The sequence below is a fragment of the Pristiophorus japonicus genome, chromosome 7 (assembly GCF_044704955.1).
Source record: "Pristiophorus japonicus isolate sPriJap1 chromosome 7, sPriJap1.hap1, whole genome shotgun sequence".
NCBI lineage: Eukaryota > Metazoa > Chordata > Chondrichthyes > Pristiophoridae > Pristiophorus > Pristiophorus japonicus.
Window position 1 is genome coordinate 248,759,161 of NC_091983.1, and position 10,090 is coordinate 248,769,250.

General features: G+C 52.3%; 1 protein-coding gene across 5 annotated transcripts in view; it reads right to left on the bottom strand.

Moving 5' to 3' along the window:
• The window catches only part of LOC139267493 (WD repeat-containing protein 26), a 135,043-nt gene extending 126,775 nt beyond the window's left edge, over positions 1-8,268 (bottom strand). For 3 of the 5 annotated variants that reach the window (XR_011593918.1, XM_070885891.1, XM_070885893.1), the window contains exons 1-3: positions 7,627-8,065; positions 4,631-4,730; positions 4,485-4,541 (exon numbers count right to left, since the gene is read on the bottom strand). Coding sequence is in view for 4 of the 5 variants with exons in the window: in XM_070885891.1 (XP_070741992.1) it covers positions 4,485-4,541; positions 4,631-4,730; positions 7,627-7,976 (507 nt within the window). In the remaining variant the exon portion in view is untranslated. Of the gene's footprint in view, positions 1-4,484; positions 4,542-4,630; positions 4,731-7,626 lie in introns of all 5 variants that reach the window. The other 2 variants (XM_070885894.1, XM_070885892.1) reach the window with 1 other exon arrangement.
• Positions 8,269-10,090: the final 1,822 nt, after the last annotated feature.

Here is a 10,090-nt window from a genome sequence, read left to right on the forward strand (position 1 = left end):
ATCATGATAGTGAGCCCCCAGGTTTGATCCTCAGTCTGTGTCAATTAAACTGATCTCAGCTGGAGCTGTGGTCAGAGCGCTACAATTCGCTTTGGCCATAAAGTATGAACTTGCATTTATATAGCACCTATCACAACCTCAGGATGTCTAAAAATGGTTCACAGCCAATGAGGCATTTTTGAAATTTAATACTGTTGTAATGTAGGGCACCACAGCAGCCAATTTGCACACAGTAAGGTCCCATTAACAGCAATGAGTTGACCAGATAATCTCTTTAAACGATAATGGATGAAATTTTCCCGGATACCAGAAGAGCTCTCCTGCTCTTCTTCAAATAATGTCACGCAATCTTTTACATCTACCCAAAGAGAGCAGACATCCTTGGTTTAACATCTCAACTGAAAAACAGCATCCAAGTCTTCCACTAAAGTGTCAGCTTAGTTTTGTGGTCATGTCTCTGAAGTGGGTTCAGATTATGTGCTCAAGTCTCTGAAGTGGGTTCAGATTATGTGCTCAAGTCTCTGAAGTGAGATTTGAACACAACCTCCTGACTCAGAGGCGAGAGTGTGTTATCATTGAGTCACGGCTATGTCGGAGGGGATTTTGGGGGTATAAAAGATCAAGATGGGGGAATAAATAGCTCAAGTTCCCAATTCAATGCTATCACTGAAATTAAGGGCAAGAATTTTTAAAAACAAAAAGAAAACACATGTACCAGGCAGGTCAGTAGTTAAGATTCTAATACACTGCATCAAGATTTGTGGGGAGAAGGGAGGAAAGAAACCAGAGGACATAATACAGAGTAAGAGCACAAGTCTTATTTTCCTCTTCACTACCTCAGCCAAGTGGATATTTCCCATCCACAAACATAGACAGTTAGTGCCCATGGGCTATTCCATCAAAGGGGCACAAAACCAAACCCAACCATGTCTTCTCAGAAATTAAATATCACCATAGAAAATCATCAACTCCATTGAAATGACTCAGGGAACAGGACTTTGTTCCGAGTGTCAGAGGAGCGATATAGCTTGATTACAATGCAGAACATAATACTTGTTCATGGGTCTTTCACACAAATTACTCTCAAAATGTACATGGTAACTTTAACCTCATCACTTTTACTTCAGCACACTATGTGCCATTTTCCAGGGGAAAGGTGGGCACCCCAGACCCACCTCCCACCTTTACGACAGTGTAAAGAGTGGCCTGCCTTAAGCCCAGGGTGATTACCCTCCCAATTTCCCTATGCAGGTACTCCTGATCTTTGTTTTTAGCTTCCCAAAAATTTGGGAACAACCTCGTGGGCAGTCATAGACCCTTGACTATTTAACAACATGTAACGATGATATCTCAACACCTTTAAAGTACCTTCAAGTGTTGCCACTTATTCAGTGTATTCGGTTATCCCGCAAGGGGAGTCTTTGAGACGTCCAATTAGCTAATTTTTTATGGCAAAGCCTACCCCATGGAGGCGGTGTTCTTCTTCTGGTTTACCTTTCCAGAAGAAGGTGTAACCACCACCTTGTTCCTTGAGCTGGCCTTCCCCTGCCCTCCTAGATGCTTCAGAGACATGGACTATGCACAGCAGGCACCTCAAAGCACTGGAGAAGGACCATCAACGCTGCCTCAGCAAGATCCTGCAAATTCATTGGCAGGATAGGCGCACCGTCAGTGTCCTCGCTCAGGCCAACATCAAAGCACTGACCACACTCGATCAGCTCCGATGGACGGGCCACATCATCCACATGCCTGATATTAGACTCCCAAAACAAGCGCTCTACTCAGAGCTCAGATATGGCAAGCAAGTCCCGGGTGGCAGAAACGCTTCAAGGACACCATCAAAGCCTCCTTGAAAAAGTGCAACATCCCCACCAACACCTGGGAATCCCTGGCCCAAGACCACTCAACATAGGAATTAGGTGCAGGAGTAGGCCATTATGCCCTTCGAGCTTGCACCACCATTCAAGATCATGGCTGATCATTCAACCTCAGTACCCCATTCCTGCTTTCTCTCCATACCCCTTTAGCCATAAGGAACATATCTAACTCCCTTTTGAATATATCGAACGAACTTGCCTCAACAACTTTCTGCGGTAGAGAATTCCACAGGTTAACCACTCTGAGTGAAGCAGTTTCTCCTCATCTCGGTCCTAAATGGCTTACCCCTTATCCTTAGACTGTGATCCCTGGTTCTGGACTTCCCCAGCATCGGGAACATTCTTCCTGCCTCTAACCTGTCCAATCCCATCCCATCAGAATTTTATATATTTCTATGAGACCCCCTCTCATCCTTCTAAATTCCAGTGAATACAAGCCCAGTCGATCCAGTCTCTCATTTGTCAGTCCTGCCATCCCTGGAATCAGTCTGGTGAACCTTCGCTGCACTCCCTCAATAGCAAGAATGTCCTTCCTCAGATTAGGAGACCAAAACTGAACACAATACTCCAGGTGTGGCCTCACCAAGGCCCTGTAAAAACTGCAGTAAGACCTCCCTGCTCCTATACTCAAATCCCCTAAGCTATGAAGGCCAACATGCCATTTGCCTTCTTCACCGCCTACTGTACCTGCATGCCAACTTTCAATGACTGATGTACCATGACACCCAGGTCTCGTTGCACCTCCCCTTTTCCTAATCTGTCACCATTCAGATAATATTCTGTCTTCCTGTTTTATGCCACCAAAGTGGATTACCTCACATTTATCCATTATACTGCATCTGCCATGCATTTGCCCACTCACCTAACCTGTCCAAGTCACCCTGCAGCCTCTTAGCATCCTCCTCACAGCTCACACCGCCACCCAGCTTCGTGTCATCTGCAAACTTGGAGATATTGTATTCAATTCCTTCATCTAAATCATTAATATATATTGTAAATAGCTGAGGTCCCAGCACTGAACTCTGCGGCACCCCACTAGTCACTGCCTGCCATTCTGAAAAGGACCCATTTATTCCAACTCTCTGCTTCCTGTCTGCCAACCAGTTCTCTATCCACGTCAATACATTATTCCCAATACCATGTGCTTTAATTTGCACACTAATCTCTTGTGTGGTAACTTGTCAAAAGTCCAAATACACCACATCCACTGGTTCTCCCTTGTCCACTCTACTAGTTACAGCCTCAAAAAATTCTAGCAGGTTTGTCAAGCATGATTTCCTCTTCATAAATCCATGCTGACTTGGACCGATCCTGTCACTGCTTTCCAAATGCGCTGCTATTTCATCTTTAATAATTGATTCCAACATTTTCCCCACCACCGATGTCAGGCTAACCGGTCTATAATTCCGGGCTTTCTCTCTCCCTCTTTTTTTAAAAAGTGGTGTTACATTAACTACCCTCCAGTCCATAGGAACTGATCCAGAGTCAATAGAATGTTGGAAAATTATCACCAATGCATCCACTATTTCAAGTACTCTGGGATGCAGCCCATCAGGCCCTGGGGATTTATCAGATTTCAATCCCATTAATTTCCCGAACACAATTTCCTGACTAATAAGGATTCCCTTTTGCTCCTCTTTCTCGCTAGACTCTCGGACCCCTAGTATTTCCGGAGGAGAAGCATCCGGGAAGATGCCGAACACCTCGAGTCTCTTCGTCGGGAGCAAGTGAAAGCCAAGCGCAAACAGCGGAAGGAGCGCACGACAATCCAAGCACACCACCCACCCATCTCTTCAACCACCATCTGCCCCACCTGTGACAGAGACTGTAGATCCCACATTGGACTCATCAATCACCTGAGAACTCATTAGTATGGCAGCAACTCATCCTGGACTCCGAGAGCCTGCCCAAGAGTGTAATCACATCAGTACGCTTTAATAAATCACACAAGTCTAAAACACACTTTTCACATGAAATTCATAGTCCATCTTAAATTGCTGTGAGCACCACCAACGGCAGCCTTATAACCAATTATTTCAAGCTACAGCTCAAATGATTTCCAAAGACTCAGTCGAAGTTTTGAAGAATAGAACCTACAATTGTACTGTTGGACGCTTTTTGACTATCCAACCGGACTTACTTTGAAAATTTGATATTTCTACTTTCTAGTTCTAGTTCCAACAACAAAAGTGCTCAAAGGGTTAAGAGACAGAAGATGTGGTTTTGTGCTTTAAACGTCAGTTCCTGTTCTCTCAGCCCACCCCTCCCCCACTCCTAGACAGGAAACTCTCCAAAGCCTCTGCAAAACAAATGAATCAGCTGGAACAGACAAGCAGCTGATCATCTTTGTTTATCTTCAATCCAGCACAAACACTGGCCTTTTCTGCCCCTCCCTCCCCCCCAACCAAACTCTGCCACCCATAAAAAACACAAATTATAAAACACAAACATAATCAAAGCCTTCACATATTCCTTCGCTGAACATTGTTTAGTCAACCACTGGCCTCCATCCTGACATGTCCAGAATCTTTTATATTAAAACAGATTTTTTTTAATGGAAAAAAACAAAACAAAAATTCCCACTCTGCAACTTTCATTGTTCCTTACCACAATCACATGAGGTGAATGCACCAAAGACTTCAATTCATTAAGATCGTTTTCAGCCTATTAACAAAAGAGAGTAATAATTAGTTCAGTCTGGGGTATACAATGCAAAGAATGTGTGTATATAAATATAGAGAGCTGAATGTTACCTTTTCCCATTCTCCCTCCATGACATGGTTGCGGAATTTTGTTGCAGAAGGATGCTCTAAGCGACAGCCCGATTCCTGCATCAGAAGATCAACCGTTTGGCTACAAGAGGAGAAATCATTCAAACCTTGAATCCCAACCACAGTATTGAAAAGGAAATCAGGAACAGAGTTCTGATGACAACTTAATCACAAAAGCCTACATCATTTACAGTATTTATGACCAGATCATTGCAGCCAAATGTCAAAGCTATTCCTTAAAAGATTCCACAACTAGATTAAGTGTCATGACACTATTAAGTCAAACATACAGGCTTTGCTTAAAGTGGGTAAGAAGGCATTGCATGTGTGTACAAGTATAGCTTTAAAGATGTAAATCTGTAAATCCTATATTCATACATCTATCAATAGACTGTCAGTAAGTCCATTGCTTAATTCCACAGATAGTGTGGTCACAAAACACTAACAATCCATCCCAAGGTCCCCTTCAAACACCTGGATCCAAGTATATGCAGGTTTCCCAGGCATTTGTAATAATCTCAATTTTCAACCTTTTAGTTATTTTTCCAAATCCAAGTTCTATAGCCATTAAACTAATTACAGTATAAGGAAGGGAGAAAAATGTATCACCAAAAATAGGTTTTCTATTTTGAATCATTAAAGTTGGTTACTTGGGAATTTCCTACTATACATCACTGCAGAATCTAATTTAAAAAATTAGCTAAAGGAATTAATTTTGGAAATAATGGACCAGATAAAAGCATCAATGTATGGTTCCATGCCACTATATGACAGCAAGATCCAATCACTGACATCCAGAACTCAAGTGGGCAAAACTGCTCAGCCCACTGTGCTTACTCCTTCCAATGTACCATTTATGATTTGGACTTGTATACAGGCTCAACTGTGAAAAACCACATGTAAAACTACTAAGGAAAGGAACATTAAATTTCTCTGATCCTAAAGATAATCAATCATACAAAAATTCTAGACAATCACTGCAATCTACATTGCTTAATCTGGACAACTAACATTCCATGGATGGCAGTTCAATGCTCACAGGAGGCTAGAATACAGACCTCCAACACATATTAAGCATAGCTGGATACAATTTTAAATATATATAAACAATGTGAGATTCGGGAGGGGGGTAATACATTTGGAAAGGATTCCAACACACTGCTGGCTGGCCTCCCACATTCTACTCTACGTAAACTAGAGCTGATCCAAACTCTGCTGCCCCTGTCCTTACTCATACCAAGTGCTGCTCACCCATCATCCCCGTGCTCGCTGACCTACACTGGCTCCCGGTTAAGCAACATCGCGATTTTAAAATTCTCAACGTTGTTTTCAAATCCTTCCATGGTCTCGCCTCTCCCTATCTCTGTAATCTGCTTCTCTGTAAGCCCCACAACTCCCCCAATTCTGCCCTCTTGAGCACCACTGATTATAAAATGCTCAGGCATTGGTGGCCGTGCCTTCTGCTGCCGAGGCACCAAGTTCTGGAATCCCCTGCCTAAACCTCTCCTCCTCTTTCCTCCTTCAAGGCGCTATATAAATACAAGTTGTTGAGTGCAGTTGCCTGCTCTCACTCCAACTCAAGTCTCAAATTTTTCTCACTTGACCAACTTTGCGCCCTGTCACACCCAGCCTCATCCAGTGCACTGTGCCCCCAGCGTCCAGCCTCACCCAGTGCATTCAGTGTCCCCAGTGCCCAGCCTCATCCAGTGCACTGTGCCCCCAGCGCAGCCTCACCCAGTGCCCCCAGTGTCACAGTGCACCCAATGCATTCAGTGTCCCCAGCGCCCAGCCTCACCCAGTGCCCCGTGTCCAGTCTCACGCAGTGCACCCAGTGCCCAGCCTCATCCAGTGCACTGTGCCCCCAGCGTCCAGCCTCAAAACCAGTGCCCCCAGCGTCCAGCCTCACCCAGTGCATTCAGTGCCCAGCCTCATCCAGTGCACTGTGCCCCCAGCGCAGCCTCACCCAGTGTCACAGTGCACTCAGTGCCCCCAGCGCAGCCTTACCCAGTGCCCCCAGTGTCCAGTCTCATGCAGTGCACCCAGCCTCACCCAGTGCATTCAGTGTCCCCAGCGCCCAGCCTCACCCAGTGTCACAGTGCACCCAGTGCATTCAGTGTCCCCAGCGCCCAGCCTCACCCAATGCCCCCAGCGCAGCCTCACCCAGTGCCCCCAGTGTCCAGTCTCACGCAGTGCACCCAGCCTCACGCAGTGCATTCAGTGTCCCCAGCGCCCAGCCTCACACAGTGCACCCAGCCTCACCCAGTGCATTCAGTGTCCCCAGTGCCCAGCCTCATCCAGTGCATTCAGTGTTCCCAGCGCCCAGCCTCATCCAGTGCACTGTGCCCCCAGCGTCCAGCCTCAAAACCAGTGCCCCCAGCGCAGCCTCACCCAGTGTATTCAGTGCCCCCAGCCTCAAAACCAGTGCCCCCAGCGCAGCCTCACCCAGTGTATTCAGTGCCCCCAGCCTCAAAACCAGTGCCCCCAGCGCAGCCTCACCCAGTGTATTCAGTGCCCCCAGCCTCAAAACCAGTGCCCCCAGCGCAGCCTCACCCAGTGCACTGTGCCCCCAGCCTCAAAACCAGTGCCCCCAGCGCAGCCTCACCCAGTGCACTGTGCCCCCAGCCTCAAAACCAGTGCCCCCAGCGCAGCCTCACCCAGTGCACTGTGCCCCCAGCGCAGCCTCACCCAGTGTATTCAGTGCCCCCAGCCTCAAAACCAGTGCCCCCAGCGCAGCCTCATCCAGTGCACTGTGCCCCCAGCCTCAAAACCAGTGCCCCCAGCGCAGCCTCATCCAGTGCACTGTGCCCCCAGCCTCAAAACCAGTGCCCCCAGCGCAGCCTCACCCAGTGCGTCCAGCCTCATCCAGTGCACTGTGCACCCAGCCTCGCCCAGCGCCCTGAGTGCCCAGCCTCGCCCGGTGCTCCCAGCCCCGGGTTTGGTGCCCATCCACCGCGCCTCCGGCCCGGGCGTTAACTCACTTTAGGCCCAGGCCGTGCAGGTGTTGTCCGATGAGGCGGATGACATCCTCGTCGCTCTGAGACAGGCGCTTCTTCTTCTTGAGCGCGGCCTGCTCCGGGTTGACGCCGCCGGGCCCGGGAAGGAGCGGCACGGTGGCCGAGGCGGAGGGGGGCAGCCCGTTGGAATGAGCGGCCGGGGAGAAGCCGGAGCCCGAGCCCAAGCCGCCACCGCCCGCCGCGCTGTTGTTGTTGGAGCTCGGCTCATCCCCGGGCTCGGCTTGGCTCGAATCCCGGCCCGTCACGTCGCCGTTCTGGGCCCCGGCTGAGGGAGTCTCGTTGCCGCCGACGCCGCGGTTCCCGTTGGCCTGCATGACGCCGGGAGCCTGGCGCCCGGAACCGCCGCCGCCGCCCAGGAGCAGGAGGCCGCCGAAGTTGCCTGGAGGGTTGGTGGGGCCGAGTCGCGCTGCTCCCAGTCCCGCCGCCCCGGGCTCACCGTCGCCCTCGGCCGCCGTCGCTCGCTGCTTCTTCCGCGGTGGCGGGGACACTCCGCCGGTCTCCGAGTCGGAGGAAGAAGAGGAGGCCAGAGTGAACGTCGTGTCCTCGGCCGCAGCTGCCGCCGTGATGGCTGGAGGGAGGGAAAGTGGGGGGGTTTTTTTTGCCGGGGGGCGGGGGTCTTTTATTTCTTTCTATCCGTCTGGCCCGACACGGCGGGTAGCGGGGGGCCCGGGGCGGCCTCCTCCTCCTCCCCCGAGGGGGGAGGTTTGAGCTGGTGTCAGCGGCGGGCGGGCGGGCGGCGTGTGTATGTGCGCGCGCGGGGGGCCAGGGCTGGAAGCTTCCCGAAGGTTCGGGCGCGAGCCGCTCGTCAACGGCCGCCCGGCCGCGGGGTTTCCCTGCCTGCTCCCCGCGGGCCGCCCTCGCGCCGCCGGCACGGACCGCGGCTGCGCCGCCCGCGAGAGCCCGCTCTCTCCCCGCCCGCTGTCCCCGGGCTCGGGCTCGGGCTGTCGGCGCTCGCTCGCTCAGCAGGTCAGTCGGCTCTTGTTTGTTTTTTTTTCCTCTCTCCTTCACCACCCCCCTCTCTCTTCCTCACAGGTACATCCCCGCCCTCGCTTTTGTCTCTCTCCCTTTCTTTCCGCCGCCGCCGCCGGTTTGTGACTCTAACCCTCTCTCTCTCTCTTTCTCTCCCTTGTGTTTTGTTGTTGCTCCGGCCGCGGCTAATGGAGTCCTCACAACAACGGAGCCTGATCCCACCGGAAATTCCCACACTCCACACTTCCGCTGGCGGCAGGGGCGGGGCGGAAGAGCACGTCAAGCCCGTTAGGTCATCACGCACGTTCTCCGCGCAACCCCAAAGGGAGCGGTGCAAGTTAGCGTGACATTGCCCCCCTTTCTATCTCCCCCATATCTCTCCCCTCCCCCTTCTATCTCCCTTCTCCATCTCTCCCTTCCATCTCCCCTCCCCTTCTCTCCTCCCCCATCTCTTCCCTCCCCCCTCCCCCTTCTCCATCTCTCCCTTCTATCTCCCTTCTCCATCTCCCCCTTCTATCTCCCTTCTATCTCCCTTCTCCATCTCTCCCTTCTATCTCCCTTCTCCATCTCTCCCCTCCCCTTCTCTCCTCCCCCATCTCTTCCCTCTCCCCTCCACTCCCTCTTCTATCTCCCTTCTCCATCTCTCCCCTCCCCTCCTCCCCCTCTCTCCTCCCCCTCTCTCCTCCCCCATCTCTTCCCATCCCCCTCTCCCTTCTACATCTCTCCCTTCTATCTCCCCTCCTCTCCTCCCCCATCTCTTCCCACCCCTCCCCTCCCCCCCCCCCCCTTCCCCTCCCCCTCCCCTCCCCCTCCCCCTCCCCCTCCCCCTCCCCCTCCCCCTCCCCCTCCCCCTCCCCTCCCTCCCCCCCTCCCCCCCCCTTCCCCTCCCCCTCCCCTCCCCCTTCCCTCCCCCTTCCCCTCCCCTCCCCCTTCCCCTCCCCCTCCCCTCCCCCTTCCCCTCCCCCTCCCGTCCCTCCCCCTTCTATCTCCCTTCTCCATCTCTCCCTTTTATCTCCCCTCCCCATCTCCTCCCTTCTATCTCCCCTCCCCCATCTCTTCCCACCCCCTCTCCCCTCCCCCATCTCTTCCCACCCCCTCTCCCCTCCCCCATCTCTTCCCACCCCCTCTCCCCCTCCCCCCCACCCCCTCTCCCCTCCCCCCCCACCCCCTCTCCCCTCCCCCATCTCTTCCCACCCCCTCTCCCCTCCCCATCTCTTCCCACCCCCTCTCCCCTCCCCCTCTCCCCTCCCCTCCCCCTCTCCCCTCCCCTCCCCCTCTCCCCTCCCCTCCCCCTCTCCCTCCCCTCCCCTCTCCCCTCCCCTCCCCCCCTCTCCCCTCCCCTCCCCTCCCCCTTCTATCTCCCTTCTCCATCTCTCCCCTCTCCCTTCTATCTCCCCTCCCCTTCTCTCCTCCCCATCTCTTCCCCCCTCCCCTCCCCCCCTCCCCTCCCCCTTCTTTC